General features: G+C 37.2%; 3 protein-coding genes and 1 pseudogene across 3 annotated transcripts; 2 read left to right on the top strand and 2 right to left on the bottom strand.

Annotated features, from left to right (window-relative positions):
• Positions 1 to 516: 516 nt before the first annotated feature.
• On the bottom strand, positions 517 to 2,512 carry LOC114751270 (beta-carotene isomerase D27, chloroplastic-like; annotated as a pseudogene).
• Positions 2,513 to 4,111: 1,599 nt separating this feature from the next.
• On the bottom strand, positions 4,112 to 5,898 carry LOC114751272 (histone H2A variant 1-like). The gene is made up of 3 exons (XM_028939926.1): positions 5,810 to 5,898; positions 5,243 to 5,359; positions 4,112 to 4,737 (listed from the first exon to the last, which is right to left on the bottom strand). Exons 2-3 carry the CDS (start codon positions 5,354 to 5,356, stop codon positions 4,441 to 4,443), a joined length of 411 nt encoding a protein of 136 aa, XP_028795759.1. The 5' UTR covers positions 5,357 to 5,359; positions 5,810 to 5,898; the 3' UTR covers positions 4,112 to 4,440.
• A 258-nt stretch (positions 5,899 to 6,156) lies between these two features.
• On the top strand, positions 6,157 to 7,873 carry LOC114751273 (uncharacterized). The gene is made up of 3 exons (XM_028939927.1): positions 6,157 to 6,584; positions 6,697 to 6,813; positions 7,055 to 7,873. The coding sequence occupies exons 1-3, from the start codon at positions 6,213 to 6,215 to the stop codon at positions 7,127 to 7,129; spliced, it is 564 nt and encodes a 187-aa protein (XP_028795760.1). The 5' UTR covers positions 6,157 to 6,212; the 3' UTR covers positions 7,130 to 7,873.
• A 5,876-nt stretch (positions 7,874 to 13,749) lies between these two features.
• On the top strand, positions 13,750 to 16,048 carry LOC114751269 (uncharacterized). The gene is made up of 3 exons (XM_028939925.1): positions 13,750 to 14,575; positions 14,707 to 14,899; positions 15,298 to 16,048. The coding sequence occupies exons 1-3, from the start codon at positions 14,156 to 14,158 to the stop codon at positions 15,849 to 15,851; spliced, it is 1,167 nt and encodes a 388-aa protein (XP_028795758.1). The 5' UTR covers positions 13,750 to 14,155; the 3' UTR covers positions 15,852 to 16,048.
• The last annotated feature ends 6,006 nt before the right edge of the window (positions 16,049 to 22,054 follow it).

The raw sequence follows: 22,054 nt of genomic DNA, 5'->3' as shown, positions 1-22,054 counted from the left end.
TATCACATTGAAGATGTTTACGGCTATACTAGAGTCGTCAATTTCTTGATCAAATGATGCAATGTATGTAGGTTTCCTCAACTGACTCATCCCAACTCTGTATCCCTCGTGGCATATGAGTGGAACCCTCCATCGAAATGATGAGGGTGGCTCCCACAATCTAGCGGATGCTATGGTACTCCTAAGTATGAAAGATGTTTCTTTATTTATATTTTAGGGGGAGTTACCATAAAGGAAACCTTAGAATAAATTTTGTAGAGGATCAACCTTTCCTCCTTAGTTTTAGTTTGGGTAACTGTAACATAGGGACTTTTTTTAATGGTTATAACGTATTGACATTTTGCTAATACGAGAAGAAAACAAAACATAATGGATCAAGCTGTTTACTTTTCTCCATTCTGCTAAAAGAAGTTCATGACAGAGAAGTAGTTAACCAGAGACTTTCCAAGCAAGACCATGTGAAATAATAGAATGTGCTCATGCGAATGCAAGGAGTTGCTGAATGCTAATACTCACTTGGAACCCATGTTGACTGGCATACCCAAGGAGTCCTTTATAAATGACTGAGATGGGCATTTTGCAGAGATTCACGCACATCCCAACACATTTGTCTGTTCCAAAAACCTGTACATATTGTTATTAAAACAAATTGAAAAGAGAGAAGATTGTTAGGTTGCTTAGGTGAAATGATGAGGGCGATGGGAATAATAATCATCATTTTAGTTTGACAATAATGTTGATGGTGATCATGATAGTCATGATGGGAATAAGAACGCAATATTGGAGCTGCATCATTTGAAGCAAATTGTTTGAGGCAGAACGTATCTAGGTTGGTGAATTGGGGACCCATCATGGTTATATACTTGAAGTTAAAATATAAGAGAAAAGGTCAAGTTACCTGCACTTTTTATGTGGACAACATTTTTCTCTCTTATCCCGTTGACCTCCGATTCCCTCACCTTGTTCATAGTGAAAATAATAATGAGGTAATTCTTTAACAATATCATAGGGGATATTAAATAAATAGTTGCATACACAAGTCAATTAAGTTATAATTATATTTGGCCAAAAGTCAATTGGTTATATGGTTTGTGGTGTTTGCATGATATGGAGTTGATTTCACTACTTCCGCTTCCTTAGTTAGTCTGCAATCCTTATGCTCAACCACGTTTGTCTCTTACGTTCTGTTGGTTATTATGAAGGTTGATGACATACTACACATATATATTCTTCATATCCATTTGAATGATCTATTGACGTTCATATGTGTTAATAAAACTCAAGTGGGGCAAAGATGTATGAATGAAATTACACGTTTGTGGAGACTAATTAGTGGACTCCCAACAGTGAATGGAGATAATTGCCTAGTTCTTTTCAGCTATTCTGAGTTGACTTCCTTCCCTATCGTCCAGCTTTTTATTACTACTCTGCTGGAATGCAAGAATCTATTGTAAATTTTTTGTTGCATCAGAAATTGTAGCCCAGCTTCTACAGTAAGAGGGCTGCTTTCAAGGTTTCTTAGTATCAGGCATTCACACACCACACACTTCTGCTCTTCGGATTGCTTAGTTAGAACGGCAATTCCAGTGTCTTAATCAGCTTCCAAAATGATTTACTTCAATATGTTTGGAACAGACTTATCGCCAAAAAAATTCCAGTCTTATCAAAGTGGAAGGCGGAGTGTACCATGTTGCTCTGCCTATGGGTTCCCTTGAGGGGGTTCTAATAATTATGATTCAGATTCAACTCCATTATGACATCAGGTAATTCCAACTAACATCGACGCTATCGTATCAGATGTTTTACCTCGCAGTGCCCGACTAACCAAGCAAAAAACAAAGTAGTGAAGGCGGCAAAATATTCCCTTGCCAATCTAGATCGCGCAGCACTGTCCTTATCTGCAATCGTTTATAACAACATATTCATTAAAGACAATCAGAGTCTTTTTTCCCCAGAAAGAATAAAATAAAAAAGAAACATGCCGCACTATATTTCATTTTAGTCCAATGCTAATATCTGTGAGAATCGACATAGCAGGAAGATGACCAGAATGGTGATGAACTCACAAAGGAAAGTATGGGCCTTGGGAAGCTTCTGTCGAGAGCTGGAATGACAATTTCACGTTGCTGGGAAGGATTGAATTTCTGAGAAACCACAGTAGCTGCCTCAACCAGCTGTCATCCACTCTTGCTGTTGTAGAGTCCTGCGTAGGATTAAGGTAAGTGATGAATGAGGAGGAAAAAACCAAACTCATGAAACTTATGTGTCGCATACAAAAGGATGGAAGACGGTGAACCTGATGCCTTTTGAACGTTCTTAGAAAGATGATGTAGAGCCAAGCGATCAAACCAGTTGTCTTTGTAGACATTGGTTTGTCTTGTTCTTCTTTAATGCCATCCGCAGGCCTTGTCACCACTCCAACCACACAGGGATATCTTGGTTTATGTTTCAACTTCCGGTATGCTGCAGTCACTGCTGGATTTCTGCTCACTGTCAGAATTTTGGCTTCCATTTCTGCGTTTAACAATTGCTCTGCGTGTGTGAGAGAGAGAGGTGGGGGAGGGGGGGGAGAGAGAGAGTTTAACAGGGGATGAAATGACGGGGTGGTATGTGTGTGTTGGAACAAAGGAGTGCATGGAAGAATATATAGCAATGGGGTCGTGTAAAGATTCTGTAGTGGTAGCCTGTTCGGATGTTTAGATGCTCTCTTGTTCTTATATGGTGCTCCAAAATGTGTACTTTATTGTTTCATTTATTTTAATTATTGAGTAAATTATACATCTCGTTTGTGTAATGAAGTTCGAAAATGTTTGAAAACCCAACGAGATGTCGAACAGAAAATGTTACTAGCTTACAATTTTAATGATTCAATCGAACCATAGTCGAGCTGGTGATGCGATAATGAAATAGACATAATACTATGCCAACTGACCAGCTGTAACAAGACAAATTAATGTATAATGTACACAAACTAATGTTTGAAAGAAATACTCATATTTAATACTCAACAATATCTCTAATGATAAATAGATAAATTTGCATAATAAAAAAAAACATATAATATTATAACAATATGTCAGATATTTAATAATAAGAAAATAAACTTAAATACTCCTCCGGTCTTTAATATAAAACCCAATTATTAAGTTAGTTTTGATTCTAAATATAATATCTATTTTTCATATTTATCAATTTTTTCTAAATTACCCGTACAGATACTCTCTCAACCATAATCAAATAGGAGAGGAAGAAGAGGTATTAAGAAAAATAATTGTGGTATTTTAGAAAAAAACGTGTCATGTTTTATATAATTAATTAACTTACTTAACTTTCTTAATCTAATCAAATTAGTTAAATAGGTCTTATATTAAGAATCGGAGGAGTACTCTATCATTCAACATATTCACTTAAAAATGATGATGATTACTATTAGGGCGCATCTAAATAACCTGGGGTTATTGACTTATTGTTATCCTTAAACTTATTAAAAAAAGATGTAATTCTTTAATTTTGCCTTCTTTAAAACTAATAATCACAATAAAATATGATTAATGAATTAAATTCAAGCTAACCAAAACAAAAATTCAAGCTAACAATTTATTGCAATTAATTAAAGAGGAGTAAGATTGAGAGAAAAATTTGGACTAACTAGGACTTTAAGTATCTTTCTTAAATAGGACTAACTAGGACTTTAAAATTTGGCCATATAAAATTCCTCTTTTTTAAAATAAATAAATAAATCTTAACTCAAACTAGGTCAATCCTTCAAGCAAAAAATAAAGATAAAGATTAAAAAATTAAGTTTCTCATGGTAGGCTGGCTGAAATAAAAATTCTCATCCATTTAATGAACAAGTTAAAATAGATTTGATTCGTTTGTCCCGTGAATTATAGTATGCCAACTTACCTGGTTAACTTATCTTGATCACCATTTTATAAGAATCACATTATAATTTAGATCTGTTTAATTTTTATTTCGAAAAACTGATATATACACAAGGAACGTGAAGCCTTTAAATTTGTTTCACATTGGAATAGGACATCAATATTATGATTATGTCCCTCCAAAATTAAGACGAAAATTAATTTTATCAAACTGACGGTTGCTCTGCTGCGCATCAGAAGCCTGTCCCACATTCTCGACTAATAACAACACCAAGAAATTCTAAACACAACCATAAGCATGAGCAGAATTCATATTACAGAATCACGATGGCCAACGTAAATGCCTATGAAACCATCCAACAGCATTACAAATTACAACTCTAGTTAAAGGACAGATCATCACATGACCATTTACACACTACCATTTCAGTTCTAGACAAAAGGATTAAATTAAACAGCCTACGCTACAAGTAACTGTGATAAAGTCATCATAATGAGCACAATCTAACTTGATAAGAAAACAGGCATAGGAGCTGAGAATTTAGGAGAAAGATGGTCATTCCTTGGAGGTCTTGTTGATGAGGGACTTGTGAATATGAGGGATGACACCCCCACCAGCAATGGTGCCCTTAATAAGGGTGTCAAGTTCCTCATCTCCTCTGATAGCAAGCTGCAGATGCCGAGGTGTGATCCTCTTCACTTTCAGATCTTTGCTTGCGTTTCCAGCAAGCTCGAGAACCTCAGCTGTCAGGTACTCAAGAATGGAGGCCAAGTAAACTGCAGCTGTAGCCCCAACACGCCCATTTGCTTGGATCCTTTGTTTCAACTGTCTATGAATACGACCCACAGGAAACTACACCCCAACCCCGCAAACATGTATGACGTCAGAATACAAATGGTAAACAAGAAAAAATCGAATACAATCCCATCGTTTCCAAGAGGCATTTAATACTGGAAATAGGTAATCCAGATAGATGCTAAAAAAATAAAATAAGTGTATTGTTTTATTGTTCAACTAGCATTGTGTATGTCAACACTTATCTTAAATGGCCTCAATTTTTTCACTCAAACCAAGAAACAGTCGAATATACTTCACAGTGGCACTCATTCGGCCATCACCCAAGCCACCGCCCAATAAAATAACGAACAAAAAAAGCAGAGGCAGGACAAATCCATGATCCATGAATTCTATAAAATATCTTACCAACACACTAGCAAGAAAGTGCAGACCACCGAGAAAGAACAATACGCTTAAAGACAAAAGTCAAATCGTTAAACTATCCAAAAATCCCAGCTACAGTGGATAACTTGGTAGCCACGACGATAATTTAATACAGATGAAAGCAGAGGTGGGTTACCTGGATTCCGGCACGGGATGACCTGGAAACAGGCCTTTTCTTGTCCTTGTCCTTGTCCTTGTTAGCAGCCGTGGTTTTTGCAGCCAAAAGGCCCTTGCCTCCTTTTCCCGCCATTTCCTAAATATTGAACGTAAAAATAAAATAAAAATATTTAAACAAATCGAAACGAGGGGAACACGTACAGATCTATAGAAAAGAACAAACAAATGAAGAAAAGAGAAAACACCAATTTCTTCCTCAGAACACGGCAAAGACATTTCAGGGAAATCAAGAGTAGAACATGAAAACCCGTTAAAAAGAGAGGTCACGGTATACTTGTGCATAAACGGGAGCAATCCAGCACCTAAAAATGATAGATCGAACACAAAGAAGGGCTATAAAGGAAAGAGAAGCAATGAATTGAGGGTCTGGTTCAAATTTTTTTGTGCGAACAAAGGAGAAATGTTGATGCCAGAAGCAAATGAAGAAATGATGCAGTTCAAATCCACATTACAGAGAATCTTGAAAGTGAGCACCAAAATGAAATCTCGAACATACCAGAGGACCTTAGCCAGGAAGAGAAATTACCTGAGAGTTTGAGAGCCAAAAAGCCAAAGAAGCAAGAAGAGCGGTTGGGCAGTCAATAGCAAGAGCACGCCAAATGCCAGATGGGGATGGACCGGACAGATGCGAATAGCCTAATATGATTCAAATGTTTTGAATCTGCAGTAGAAATGGCGGTCAATTTTGCGTGGGAAAATTTTCCCATTCCAATTTCAAAGAACTTTTCAACCCAAGCAACACGGGCCCAATGGGCCCATCCATCAAATGGGCCTACTATACCTCTAAAGCCCAAAAATCTGGATAAGGTTTGATTGGTTCCACATCTTCCTGAAGCGGCCAACTTTGAGTTCCATTCACTTACACAGAGCATGATGAGCGATCATCCCAGTAAAGATATATTCCAGTGGTGAAGATCTGAACGGAAGCCATGACTACGACCTTATTTTCTCCAAATTCAAGTATAATTAGCGCTCCTAGTTGTGGAGCGCAATGTTTTTTTTCCCAGCACACAACGTTGTTGGTTGTTCCACAACAAAAGATATTTCTGGGGACTACGATTCGGAACCGTCAAGCGTTTGGGAAGGAGGAATCGTCGAATAGAATTGTGGTGGTGGGTGGGACGCAAGGCTCTGCAGATTCAAGCAAGTCAGAAGAGACAATCCCTTCGTGGGCCAAACCAGATTCAGATGAACCCCCACCTTGGGCTGGGGACGAGGCCAACAACAATGCTTCCCAACAAGGATTAGCCATCCCTTTCTATGTCTATTTACTGGCGTCTGCTATTACCGCCATTGCCGCTGTAAGCTTTTGCATTTTGTAGCGTATATTTTGTCCTTCGCATTTTCGGTTTTTCGTTTGTCGTATGATTGTCGTTCGTTAATATGCTTTCTTTGTTTGATTTCTAATTGCAGATTGGTTCCATATTCGAGTACGTGAACCAAAGGCCAGTTTTTGGAGTTTTGACCTCCGACAGTGTATTTTATGCTCCCCTGCTTGGATTCTTTACCTTCACTGGCATTCCCTTCGCGGTGAGTGCTATTGATCATTATTATCTATCTGTTATATATTACTTTGATTCATTTGGAATCCAAGAAAAATTAAACCCTATAAATAATAGTCAGTTTCAACTTAATATGAACACTGCTAGGGTGAATTCAAAGGAAATGTAATTTGGTGATTTTAAATGCGGAGACCATTAGTTGAGAATGAGAAAGCCATGAATGACATTGGTCCAATGCTGCAGCTAATTGAAGTTGATATTGAAAACAGGGATATTTGTGGTTCAAGTCCGTTCAAGCTGCTAACAAGGAAGCTGAGGAACAAGACAGGAGGGATGGCTACTGATAGGGATAAGGGTCTCATGATCCAAACATTTCATATCATTGCTGCCATCTGCTTCACACCTTCTCTTCTCATGACTCAAGCAAACTTTCCTTCCCCAGATTGGATAATAGATGCCCTTTTACCTTTTTCAGCCTTTCTCTATCTAACTTTGGGTTTTGCTCAAAAACAAACACTTTTGTGAAATCACATCAATATACAAAGTGAGAGAGTACTGATTAACTTAATATGAGAGATCACCAAGTCATAACGTAATAATCATTATTCAACCAGAGATCACACTGTTTCTACTATGAAAAGATGCCGTACTTCTGAAACAAAAAGGGGGGGGGGGGAAGCATCATGGACAGCATTTACAGACGCTATTCCATCTTTTGGTTATTGCCACCTTATGACAGAGTTGGAGTATTTCAAGCAATCTGCTTTGCCTACCTCATTACTGTTTCTGCGTCGGCTTAAGAGGGAAACTGCATTATGTTGGTGCAAAACTTGCCGACTCATATTGTTGTCCTCGTCCTTCCTTGTGCCCTGCTTCACCTCTCAGACCAATTGGTCCGAGGTAATACTCTCGAGTAGATGCGAATACCTTCTCTGCCATATATTAAACATAGTAATACTAATAAATGAATTTCATGCCGAAGATTGTAAAAGTTTTATTGCATTTAAGTTACTCTATTAAAAGAACTTATATTATATTACTGGTTTTAACTCGTTTATTGATTACTGACGATGGATTTGATTCATAAATGACGCAAGAGTCCTTCAATTCAATACTTGATTCTGAAAGTGGTGCTAGTACAGCAATATTTGAAAAAGTGAAGTCTTTGTATTCTTGCTTCAAGGTCAAAAAACTCTGAACAGGTGAAGTTCAATTTCCCCTCCCCCCCCCCCCCATCAGGGTTGAGAAACTTTATTAATATGACCTTGGACGGTTACCTTTGATGCAGGGAAGCAAATAAATGTGCCGACTAGTTTGCTCATGAACCCTTTTAGAATGCAGAGATTTTTTGAGATCTGATATGACTTAATTGTGTCGTTTTGCATGCTTTTTCTGTAGCCTGGTATTTTGGGGGGGGGGGGGGGGGGGAAAGAAAACAAAACAAAAGAAGAAGGTTCAATTTCAAATCTCTTCTCATTTCTCATCTTCCGTCCCAAGCAAACCTTTGACACCCAAAAACTGAGGTGGTGGGAAATTTTGGAACTGAAAATCAATTGGCCGCACTTGATAAGTGCTACGAAGCGATTGAATATTGGGGCTGCAGGTCGCCACTCTTTTTCACTTTGCCACCTCCTTCAAGGCATGAAAGTGATGTGAGAGTGGCTATCCACTTTTGCCCCAATTGCTGAAAGAGTGAGAACAAACACTTTTTTCCCTTGACACTGGTATCTTTCTACTGAAGGCATTGTTTGACATTAAATGCGAGTAACTCTTTTGATAGAAATTTGAATATTAGTTCACCAATCCTTTCTTCTAAACTAATCTCCTTATCCTAACGCATGTAGGCATAGATGGATAAGGGTCTGTGTCTCTTAACCAACACCAACACTCCCAGGTTCAATTCTGTTGGAGGATGGGAATCGAGCTGGCATGCTTAGGAGGGAAGTCCTCGTAATTGGGTCTCTGCAAGTCTCGAGAGATTAGTCTCCTACTATTCGAGTATAGGGATACTCTAGTGTTTCACCCAAAAAAAAAAAAACCAATCCCCTTCTTAAAACAGAACAAAACCACTTTCAAACCTAACTTCTTTTTTTGGGTTAAACTTTTTCACCGGCGGAAGCCTTATCCTTCTCTACCTTTCAGGTTTCATGTAGTGAAGCCCAGACTATGGCTGATCGGACGGATCGTGGGCCTCCCAAAGCCCTCGCCGTGATGTGAATTGGGGTAAAGCATATATGCCCTGTCAGAAACAGGAGAAATCGAATTCAAACCGAAAACGCTGTGGCTACAAAATTTACCTTTTTAAAATCTATTCATCTCTTTAGCAAACATTTCAACATGGTTTATATTAAATTTAAATAAATTAATTTAGTGATTAAAAAGGCAATGACCATGCTAAGAAAATTAAAGAAGATGGATTTAAAATGTAGAAATCAACATATGAAAAGCAGTAGATATTAAACGATAAAAAATGTCCCTGGGAGCTGGAAAAGAATACAGATACAAGGGTCAAAAACTACGGAGGCATTTGTATCGTCAGTCCAAAATCCAAAACCAACGTTTGTTTAAAAGAGGAAAGAAAAGAAAATCCCAAAGGCAATACAATCGACAATTTTGACATTGTTGGCAGGCTCGGACCCATGATGCGTGCTCCATGAAGAGTTGAGTTCAGAGGATGTCCCTGAGTGTGGGCCCAAAAAAAAAACATATCTTCTCCCAGCAAATCGTCACGTTTTTTATTTAGTTTTACTCTTTTTGTTTTTACAGCACTTGTGGCTTACCTCTTCTTGAGCATATTACGCAGAAAACAACCTGCTACGTTTCACAATGATGGTCCTAACACCAGTGGACCCAAGGCTTATTGAACAATTATTCATCTTCCAGGATTTTTTTTTTTTTGCGCTAAAAAAAAAGAGCTAACAAGCTACGCTGAGCACCCATTAGTGATGACCCTGTTGTGTTATGCTCCAAACCTAACCTGTTTGGAATATGCTTTGAGAACCATATTACAGATTGGAAAAAGTCAAGCATCAGTCCCCATCACTCTCATAAAACCCCAACATCAAGCTCCCAACTCGTTCTTTTGTTGCCATTCGTGCAGCGCAAAACGCGTCAATTGTTCCAGTTTTCTTCTTACCATTGAGACACGCATCACTTCACTATAAAACTACTCCTTTTATTGCTCTTTATCTCTCCTTTCATGTTTTAAAGCATCCATTTTCATTTCACCGAAAAAAAAAGCATCCATTTTCAAATATATATTTAATATGCCTGAGCTTTTTTAAAAGTCCTTTAACAGCGCCTTCATATTTCTTATCTACTGTCTCCATAATCATCTCTCTTACTTTATAATTAAAATCGTCGAATATAAGGATATAGTAAATAAAGAAAAATGTCTTCTTCTTTTTTTAATTTCAAACGTTATGTTAACAAAAAGGACTGGCCTAAAAGAGAGAAGATATTAGTATAAATGGATGGAGAATGAACCAGGAGGGCAGTTGCCAACTGGACAAGTGATTGAGTTGATGTGTTGTGAAGGGCTCATTATTGTGCATAAGCTATTTATCCGCGAATTGTCCCTGTATTATTTTGTCCTTGCCGCTCCTGGCCCACTGGGCCAGCCCATTAGGACATCACCGGCCCCAGCATATTAATTAATTGAACCCCCATCACGACCTAATGACCACAATTAATAAGTCAGCATATTAAAAATAACACGGTCATGATCATTGGAACTGGGCTCGTGATTGTACCTTGAGGTGTTTTCGTCTTTTGGGAAACTTGATGGATCGGAGGGTGACTGGAAAAAGGAGGTTAACGGTCTGTGATCATCCAAGCGAGCGGGGGTTGAGGATAAGGGCACCAATTATTTTTTTTTTTTGGGGGGTGGAAGGACACCGGATATTGATAACTACTAACTAGAGAGAGGGCCAACCACGTAGTGCGAGAAGGGTGCCTATAATACGGGGATGGACCAGAGAGACGTAGCCCTGCAGCTACCATTTCATTTCAATGCCCTAGCCCAGGCCAGACCCAACATTCCCCCTCACCTGACTTATTTCCATTCCAAGCATACTACTTTGAGCCAGTTAATCGGTCAAACTAGTAAACTCGTCTCCTAACCAGTTTTCTGAGGAGCTTTGAACAAGACGGTTGAGGTGAGTTTTATACTACCTCCGGTCATAATTATAAGAGCTAGTTGACTAATTTGAAAAAGATTAAAAAAAGAAGTTAGGTTAGTTATTTGTAATAAATAGATATTGTGTTTCCTAAAATATCCTTACTAATTAAGTGTGTTGACTAGAACAACTATTATTAGGAGGACTACCTTGGAAAAAAATATATAAATATGAGAGACAAAACTAGTGATTGGCTTAAATTTCAATACGTGATTTTGAGTTATAACCACACCTGTATCTGGCACGTGTTTTCATTCCATTTTTTTGTAAGAAGAAATTCAGGTGAGTTAGGTCCTGGAGGGTTCATTAGGGTTACATCCTGTCTTTTAAGTTCAAAAATCACTTACAGATTGCCCACTAACAAAGTCTCCCTGTTTGTGGGTTATGTTTTCATTTCCATTTGACATGGTGCAATAATATCTTCAACTGTAAGTTCAAACGCGATAAACGACTCATAAGAGGATGTGGTGTATTTGTCAGGACTTGATCAGCATTGCCTGGGAGTGTTTGTGTGGAGAGAATTGGACCATATGAAGGACGCTAGACATGGGCCACTGGGAGTAAGACTAGAGATCAAGTATTTGTTTTGGGCCTCACATTCTCTGTTGTGGGCTCCCCCAAGACATCACTGCCTCCCGTGGGGCCCTCTTCCTTCATTCGCCCCCCAATCACCCATTCCCAGCATCTCTTTCTTATACTTTATTGTTATACACCAGTAAATACGTCTTCTTGCTGCTTTTGCCAACGCTGCTTTACTGCTTTTCATATTTTTTTCAACATGAGGGTTTAAAGTTTAAACCTAAACCTTTCATCATACTTTACCTACTCTTATCGCTCCCAGCAGATTCATGTGATCACACATTTCACATCGATTGATCTTGTAATAAATCATATCATATCATATTAATTGATGAAAACTTGTAACAAATTTCATGCTCCTCTGGTCCTTAATACAGCATCTATTTAACTAATTTGATTAGATTAAGAAAGTTAGATAAGTTAGTTAATTATAAGAAATGTGACACATTTTTCTTAAAACACCGTAATCATCTTTCTCAATATCTCCTCTTCCTCTTTTACTTAATTATGGTTGAGAGAATGTATTTATATGGATAATTTAGATAAAACTGATAAATATGAAAAATGGATCTTATATTTAAAACCAAAACCAAATTAATAATTAAGTCATATATTAAGGACCAGAGGAGTATTTTATATTAGCTCATGTATTGATAACTTGACTTTTTTTCATGATAATCACATTTTTTCACCTTCTCTCGCGAGTTTAATTTGTATTTTTATCAGTCACACACACCCATATATATATATATATATATATAAATATATAGCATATGAGACTTCAAGGATATGTGATCCGAAAATAGGACAGTGACTTGAGTTTCACCATAACTGAGAGTGGACTTCGGACCGGGGCTCATATCGAAGCGAGCCTTTTTTTATTTTTCCAAAAAACTCCCCCGGAGAGAACGAATCGAACGGGCGAGGACGAGGTATTGAACCCGCGTGGCACCATCGCATGGTTTGAGTTTGGGGTAAGAAAACGTTAACACCCTTCAAAGGTCAGAACAAAACTGTAGGGGGAACACTTTGTAACGTTCTCTCTTTTTAATTAATTTAATTTAACTGGAAAAGAGAAATACTTTGAAAAAAGCGAAGCGGATTAGTTTCCAAAAACAGCCCTGTGCTCTCGGGTAGCATGGGCCCCCCACTTTTTTTTTTTTTGGCCAAAGCCCCAACTGCTGTTGGGACCCCAAAATTTCACACAATATCCACTCTGCAGACTGCGAACTCCAGAGGCGAAAGTCCCCTAGTACCCCTCGTCTGCTGCCCCTACCTTACCCTACCCGGCTACCCGCACTTATCCATACCCTTCAGGGCCCCACCATCATTTATCCTCCTACTTTCGCTCCATTTACAGTCGTGGTCATTCCTTCCCCCTCCACACGCAACTTCCACCTCCGGAGGTATCATATTTTCAACCTCCCCACATCATCCCTCAAGATTCTTAAACATGACATTGACGCTGAACCAACCAACCATCCGATGTCCTCTGTCTCCCGGGGGCATTTTCGTCTCACCATCTCCCCACTCTCTGACCACCGTTTCCTTCACTTCACACTCCCCCACACATTTTCAGTGTAGCTCCACTATGCACTGCACATTATCTGCACAATCTGGACTCTGCAACTTGACCCATTTGCCCTCCTCCGTTTCAGATTCCTCTCCAATCACTGCCAGGGCATTCTAGTCACACCGAACCATCCCACAGGCTTAATCCCCAAAAAAGGGCGTGCCATTTTTGTTCCTTCTCGCCCATGCCACCGTCGTGATCGCTGTTCCCAAATCGTCCGTATCCCCAGCATCAGGTGTTCCAGTACGCCAAGGGTAGTTTCGGTGTTTTATATTATATGTCCCTACCTTAGTGGCGCAACCTGATATCGACACGTACACCGCTCCGCCGGGCATTGCGTCTGCCACGTAGGATTCGCCCGTGGCCCCTTCTTCCTTGCTCATCTTTTTCCCACCCCCGCCTGTTCGTTCCCTTTAAATACTCTCCGCCCTCTGATCTTCGTCTTATCCTCGCCTCGCGAACAAGCCATCTTGGCGCCCGGTGAGAACAGACGTTCTAATTTCAGTCCCCGTTTGTCGCCGGTGACTCGTCGGAGAATGCCTTTGGCGAGCCGGTGGAAATGGGGTGCCTTCACGTCGCTTTTTTCCTTGATTTTCTGAGGATTCGCCTGACTTCATGGCGTCGCTTATTCGGAGCTCTTGCCGTATTTCGTAGAAACCCTAAGCAAAAGCGACTTTACTTAGCAGAGTTTTCAAGTTATTCCAAGCCATCTCCCGCAAAACCGAGGTCTATTAAAACTATATAATAATCGGAGAACTTAAAGAGGGCCTGCTCTAGTTTCTGTGTCCCGAGTTTTCTACTGAAGTGCATTGTTTTTTTTTTTTTTTGCCATCTTGATTTTGTGTGAATCGTCTGGTTTCTCTCTTCGTCCTCAAATTTTGTACTCGTAGGCGGAGAAACGAGAAAGTTGGTTTTACTGTGTTTTAGAGATTCGATTAGCTTTTGGTAGTTGTGTATTTTGACTCCCGAGTAATTGAAAATTCAGTTAGCGGTTTACAAATGGAATAGTGGAATTGAGAGTATTCTGAGACTCTCGAGTCATGCCTTTTCCAATGAAAATTCAGCCGATCGATCCTCAGATACATGCAGAGGGGCCTAGGCTTGAGCAGGCCAAGCCTCTTGTCAAATCGCGATTGAAGAGACTCTTTGAGCGCCAGTTCCATGGTGTTCTGAGAAATTCTGCGGCGGAAAGGGTCGGCGGCGAGGAGCTGCATTTAGCCAAGGACGCTCTTAGCGACTCCAATGATTTTGAACCGAGTTCGGTGTGTTTGGCCAAAATGGTGCAGAATTTCATCGAGGAGAATCACGAGAAGCAATCCTCTCTCGTCAGGTGCGGAAGAAACCGCTGCAACTGCTTCCATGGAAACGGTGATGATAGCTCTGACGATGAATCCGACGTATTCGGTAGTTTTGGTGACTCCAACTATTCTTCGACTGCTGAAGCGTCTGAAATTCTGAAGGTACCCCTTTTTCCTAAGAGATTAAACTGAGAACCTCGTTCTGCATTTTTCTGGGAAAAAAAATTGTTGGTGATTTATCTTTGTGAATAAAAAATTATTTTTAAATTACTTTCATTCTTTAATATGGATAGGGTCTGGTGGCTTGTGCTAGTGTTTGTGAAAGGAATTTGCTCGCAGACGCTGCTAAGATAGTTGAGAAGAATAAGATCTGCAAGCGTAAAGACGATTTTTGCCGAAAGCTTGTATCTGATGGGTTGTTGGCTATGGGATATGATGCGTCAATCTGCAAATCTCGCTGGGAAAATTCTTCCTCCTATCCAGCAGGTACTATCTCCCTTTATTTCTTGTCATCGTTTTGAATTGAAAGCTTTTTCAGCTGTGTTTGATAAGTGGGAGACTCGAACTCTTTTTTTCTTTTGGGGGGAAAATAACTGTACTCCATAACGGGAGAAAGTTCGATTCAAATGGGAAAAGCGTTTCTCTTCGGTATCATTTGATCCTGAGATTTTGACATGAATCTCTGGTATTCACCAGGAACTAGTCGTTTTATTCAAGTTTTGTGGAAAATATTGTTAATCATTGATTGTTTAATGTTCGGTGGCAGAAGTGGGAATCGATTTCTTTCAGATGAATTGTTCGCTTATTGAAGAAATTCAGTGAAATCAAGAACAAATTGTGTTTCCACATAGCTTATAGAATTCTAATGAATACTGTTTCCACAGGCGAATATGAATTCATTGACGTGATCATCGAGGGCGAGCGAATGCTTGTAGACATCGATTTCAGGTCAGAATTTGAAATTGCTCGGTCAACTAAGACGTACAAGACGATTCTCCAAACTCTGCCCTGCATTTTCGTGGGCAAGTCTGATCGATTGCAGAGCATCATATCTATCGTATCGGAGGCAGCTAAACAGAGCCTGAAGAAGAAGGGCATGCACATCCCGCCATGGAGAAAAGCCGAATATATGAAAGCAAAATGGCTCTCTCCTTACACGCGAACCACACCCACTAAGCTTGAGTCGCACGAAATGAAAGAAACGTCGGGAAAGCATCTGCCTTTGGTTGGAAGCAGCGAGTTTGGGCTGAGTAATGGCGAAGGGAAATCTGCTGATGATGAGCGTTGTGGTTCTGTGCTTTCTTTGCCTGAGTCTTCTGGGAAAGACGGTAAGGCGACGGTGGACGCAGGTTGGAAACCTCCGGCGCCGATGCCCAAGAGCATCCGATCTGGGGCAAACATCGTCACTGGCTTGGCAGCAGTCTTGGATAACCCTTAGAACATGAAGTTTTGATTTTTACTTTGTTTCTTCGGCTTCTTTTTCTTAACTAAGATGAGAGCTCAAAATGGTATAGCTGTAACAGTTCTATCCCTTCTCTTTTTTATGTAAGGGGATGAAGTTACTTTACTGATATGAATGAATTAAATAAAACTTGATATATGATTATAGTAAATTTCATAATTCGATTCTTTGCTTATAGCTGACTACGGGGTTTGCCTTTTTTCTTTTTGTTAAAAGTGCTAGTGTCCTGGGTTTGCGATGGTCTCGACTTAAAATATGCTACTATATCTCAATGACAAAGCTGGTCTATATTTTATAGCGTAGACTTTGGGTTTTGCTTGATTCACTGATATTCTTTTCTTCAGAAACAAGGAAAACGAGTCGGCAAATAAAGATCGGAAGGTAAGGTGGACGGACTACGAATTACAAGATGCCTTCTAAACAACTAAACTGGGCGATGCTGTTTTAAAATCTGGAACAATGGTTTGCCTTGCCCAGAATCTGTATGCAGTGCAATCTGACATCACACAACCGTATCCCTGGAAATTACTGGGATAATACAGACAAGAGTGATTAACAAGTCCTAGTATTAATTATTTGCGTGATGCTGCATCTCTAATATTTTAGATACGGATTAATCATCTCCTATTTATTTCTGACATTTCATCATCTTCCCGCTCCTGCAACACGACAGAGTCTCTCTTCTTTCTTCAATTTGACAGTTTCCTTGCTTTATACGCTCAGGCGATCATCATATCAAAAAGCAGAAAAAACGGTAAGCAATTTTCTGATTAAGTTTTAATTTTTTTTCCTCTCATCGTATGATTAAAATCATCATAATAATTATGGCAATAGAGATTTCCGTCGAAACGCTATGATGACAGAGACCCGTGGCCACGACCTGCGTTTTGGCTGTTTGGTTGCTCAGAAAATCCCGAAGCTGAGAGTCACAGTTTGGTTAAACATGTCCCTTCAAATCTTGTTTCTTTTGCCTGCCCTTTTCCTCAGTCTCAAAGCACAGGGCTGATGGAAACCATGTTTTGTCGTTTATTGGCCTCGTACCAAGTCCATAATTCCACAGAGCATGTTGGAAATTGCGCGTCCATTATTTTATTTCTTAAATCATCAGGAGCAGTCAATTCTGGGGCCTTTGATGTTAGCATTTTTTAATTTCTAAGTATTCAGTTTCTGTCGCAGTCAGTTCTCCCCTCATGCCTCAGAATAGTCACCCCCGCTTATTTTAATCCCTCTTGCCTCACTCTTCAGTCTTCACCTGACCTGAGTCACTCTATTTAACAAATAATAATCCATAAAATAAACTCACACTACTTTTTTGAAAGATGTGAGTACATATTTGTACAAAATCTGACGGTAAAAATGAAAGTATGTGCAGATCGTACCATCCACGAGTGTCTGTCTCTGGTTACCGTATTTATTGATACCAGGAACACTTGGCACTTGGCACTTGGCAGTAGTCATGACTTGATTACTTACTTAATTATATTTTGAAAAAAAAAAAAGAAGGATTCTGAAAGGGGTCAGAGAAGCAATAATAGAGTTTGTTGGGGCCGATATTCTCTAATAATATTTCTTTTCTCAGAACCATAATTTACTTCAGGATGTTCACGTCTCACCTACTTCATTTAACCCTTCTGCCTCCTTCTCTCTCTCTCTCTCTCTCTCTCTATCCTTCAATCCTTGCTTTTACTTCTAAAATATTTGTGAGATAAAAAAAAAATTTAAATTATTAATTCTTATTTAAAATTTATTAACTTTTAAATTTTATTCTTATTTAATATATATTATATCTTATATAAATACAGTTAACAAAATAATAAATAAAGGGTAAAATTCTATATCCATCTAAAAAATTTCTCTCAGTATCCTATAAATAAGACTAAAAAATATCTTCTCTCTATGTCCTATAAATAGGACCAGAGAAGTATCTCCTTTACTTAAATATAAAAGATTATTTAATTTTTATTTTGATCTTAAATATAAAATTTTAATTTATTTTATTTTTTATCTTTATCTTTTTTTTAAATAGTCATTGTATTAATAACAGTTCTAACCGATACACTCTATTTGAATGATATTTTGAAAAAAAAAATACATATTTACTATAAATAACTAAATTTATTCTAAAAATTTAAATTTATAACAATATTGTTCATACTGTTAGAATAATTAACATGATCCATTAAAATAATTATGTTTTTTTTTGTGGTGAGATTAAAATAATTATGTTGGTCGGTAACATTTATAATAATAGGAGGTAATATTCACGCCCAAAATTTTTTTCAGTTGTCTATGATTTTTAAATGAAAACTCCCTAAACAAATTTGTACCTTAACACTTCTCTTTTAATTATATTAGTATTGATATTGATACACCCACATAGGCAGAGTCAACCACTTGATTTAATTATAATTTTAAATTATAAAATTAATTGTAATAGTGATTTTAACCCTCCCATGTTTCTGTTTTTGAGTGATAACTAATTTAATTAATTTTTTCCATCTAAATCAATTTTTTTCCCATTTCGCATATGGGCATAACTGAATTGTTATAGATGATTACTAGAATTACACATAATTTAACTAAGTCGAACTTTTAAACAATCATCGCATCTGCAAGTCGAAGAAGCCACGCCACCAGATTTATCAAATTAAAGCGTCTTCCACCGTTAATGTAAATTTGGCAAGACGTAAACCGATGAACAATGACTTAATTTCCACAAGTTATCTAATATGTGCATGCTTAGGGCGTAACACATACACATTTCTTTCATCTCTTGTTTGTTTGTTTATTTTCCTTTTCCGTTGTTTTCTTGTAATATATACTACCTCCGGTACCTAATATAAGGTCCTATTTGACTTTTATTTTGGTCTTAAATATAAGATCTCAATCCATTTTGTCTCTCATATTTATACATTTTTTTCAAAGTAACCCTTCTAATAATAATAGTTATAATCAATACACTTGATTAGCAATGATATTTTAGAAAATAGAACACTTATCTAGGACAAATAACTAACTCAGTTTACTTCTTTAATCTTCTCAAATTAATCAATTAGCTTTTATAATTAGAACGGAGATAATAGTTAGTTGCAAGACTCTGGCTGAACAATTTAATAGTAGGGTTTTTGACCTTTTAGTTTATTACTTGTTAACTTTTTTTCCCCACACAAAATAAACTGTTATAAGGACTTAGAAATCCATTTACGAAATAGAGAAGCCCATGGCTTAAACTAGTGCAATACAAATCGTTAGTCTCTCGTTAGATATGATAATTATTACTGCATCCAATTCTTAATTAATATAAAAATTTATTTGGTTTTTATTTTGGTATTAAATATAAGATCCCAATTCTTTTTATCTCTTATATATATTTATTTGTTTTTAAAGTAGTCATTGTAATAATGATAGTTCTGACTAATATATTTGATTAGCAATGATATTTTTTAAAAAATAACATCTATTTATTACAAATAACCAATATAAATATTTTTTTTAATCTACTTAAATTAATTAACTAAATCTTATATTAAGGATTGGGGGTATTACTTAATCACTTGTTAAGTTGTATCTAGTACGCCTTATTGAACTACTCCCTCCGTTCCTTATTATAAGAGACAAATAACTGAAGTACGTTGATCAAACAAACAGTTAAAATTAGTTAAGAACAATTAATGTGTAAAAAGTATATTTTTTTTCCAAAAATGCCCTCATTAATAAGGAGAGAGAGTATGAGAGAGAACAATTAAATTATTAAAGAAAGAGAAGTGGGATGGAGAGAGAGTGTGAGTTGGAGATAATAAATATGGGTAAAATAGTAAATGAACACAAAAAAGTAGAGACAACTTGTAAGTGTCTCTTATATAGGAACATACCATAAGCATCAATGTCTCTTATAATAAGGAACGGAGGGAGTAAGTTTTTGGATCTCGACTCAGCCGATGCAACCTTAATCTTGTAAAACTTACAACACATTTCTTTACGGATATTTATACTTAAAATGTATGGTATATTCCACGTTATTTGATGATCGCTTAACATGTTTTTTATTCAATAATAATTCCCATGGTTAGCCATTAAAAAAATTCCTGCGTTGCTGACTTTTTTTTTTTTTGGGTGATGATTCCTACTGACTTTTTATGGCTAAAAGATGTGTTTTTCCCCTAATTTTGTGAAATTAAAGGCTAAATATTCTGTGCGTTCGGTCTATCTAAATATTGCTTTTGCTTTAAAGTAATCATTTCACTACCAAATTAGTTGCTTTTTGGAAACTCTTTATAAAATACTACTCGTTATTTAATATGAGATCTAATTAATTAATCTAAAAAGATTAATAAGAATATTAGATTATTTAATTACAGCATATATCTCGTGATTTTTTTAAAATACATATATATATCATTAGATTGTATATCAATTTATAATAATGACTTCTTAATTTAGGTAAAAAAATGAAAAATATAAATATATTAATTTTTTTAATCTTCTGGATAAGTAAGTTAATTAGTATTTATATTAAGGGTGAAAACTAGCATGTATTCTTTTAATTTTAGTTTCCAATTATTACCCAATAATATTTATTCTTAATCGTGTTCTAATTAACCGGCCACATCATTATTCTATCCAAGCAGTGCTGCACAAATCGCCTCCTCCCGCATGTGATGGTCAGGAAAACTAATGCAATGATGGTTTTAACACAACACATAATATATATATATATATATATATATTCGTTTGAATACAGTTTATAATGCCAATTCGGACGTTATGAGAACGACAGATTTATAAATTACTAAAAAAATAGGATCAACTTACGAATGAAAATATGATTAATCTGGGAAAAGTGGGTGCATAAAAATTGATGCACCAACTTTTAGCTTTAAGCATGTTGATTTGCATGGAGATCTGAGAGAGAGAGGGCCTAAGGAGGGGAATATCGCGCCTAAGAGTTCCGCACAGACAAAACTTGCAATTTCCTTTTCTTTTCTTTTTTTAACTGATCAAATGCAATTATGTTTTTTTTTTCACAAGGGTCAAATTGAAAGAGCATATCACCTTGCTGGGAGAAGTTTTGCCCCTAAATGTAAACCATTTATAATAAATTTAATGTCTTTTTTTTATTTTAATTTCATTTAATTTTTATAAAAAAGAGAAAAGGAAGGAAAATATATGAGAATAATTTGTAAATGTGGAGAGAGAAAATTTTAACGAAGCTAAAATTGAAAATTTTAAAAAGAAAAAAATTGTTAATTCAATGTATTCATTAACATACAAAAATATATTACACGTAACTTATATTAGGAGAGGGGCGCAATACATATCAACACACTCATACATACAGTACAAGTTTGATCCGGTGACCTGAAGAGAGAACACTAAGGGGGTGTTTGGCAACCACAAAAAGTAATTCTCAGAAGCACTTTTTCACAAAACGAAACAAACTCCTCCACATATTTATTTCGTAAACCGTAAAAGCACTTCCGAAACCATGGTTTGGTTTCCATCCAAACACCCTCTAAATATGAAAAGCTTTTTCAACAAAAATTCAGAACTAAATTAGAAAGCACATGCAGATTTAATTGCCAACACTTGGCTTCCATCAAGACGTGTGAAGATAAGAAAAGCTGCGAGGGAACAAAGTTAAACAAGGGAAATTTCTTAAGAATCGTGCGCGAATGGAATATGGCTTTAATAACATAGTCTGGGGCGGAGGGGTGAGGTATGTGAATGAAGGAGGGCTGTTATGCAATGGCCTTTTTAGAAAGAAGGGTAAGGTGCTTGCAACACAAGTCAATGGCTTTGTCTTTTAAAAACTTTAATGTGATGGGATCCTATCTCTTCTCACTTTCACTAACCACTGTTCTCATTTGATGCGTCCTTGGTCTTGTTTTGGTATGATGGGTTTACTTCACCTTTTGGTGGTTTTTGTTCCTTTTGTCTGCGTTTTCGTTCCAAACAGGCTTTAGAACCCAGAAAAAGGTACGGGGAAGGTGCGAAGAAGGATATGTTTTTGATTTCTATTGACGGAGTGAACAAGAAAAGAATAAATTATGTTGGGGGAAGAACAGTGAAGAGGAAGAGTGGGAAAGGGGCAGCGTTGGTTATTATTATACCAGACGCGTATATATGTGCAGTGGTCATAATGAGACTTTGAATGGCAGAGAGGGGGAGAGAGAAAGGGA

The sequence above is a fragment of the Neltuma alba genome, unplaced genomic scaffold (assembly GCF_004799145.2).
Source record: "Neltuma alba isolate B1F8T4 unplaced genomic scaffold, ASM479914v2 tig00006852_pilon, whole genome shotgun sequence".
NCBI lineage: Eukaryota > Viridiplantae > Streptophyta > Magnoliopsida > Fabales > Fabaceae > Neltuma > Neltuma alba.
Note: the sequence above shows the minus strand (reverse complement) of the source record. Positions and strands in the feature narration are given on the sequence as shown.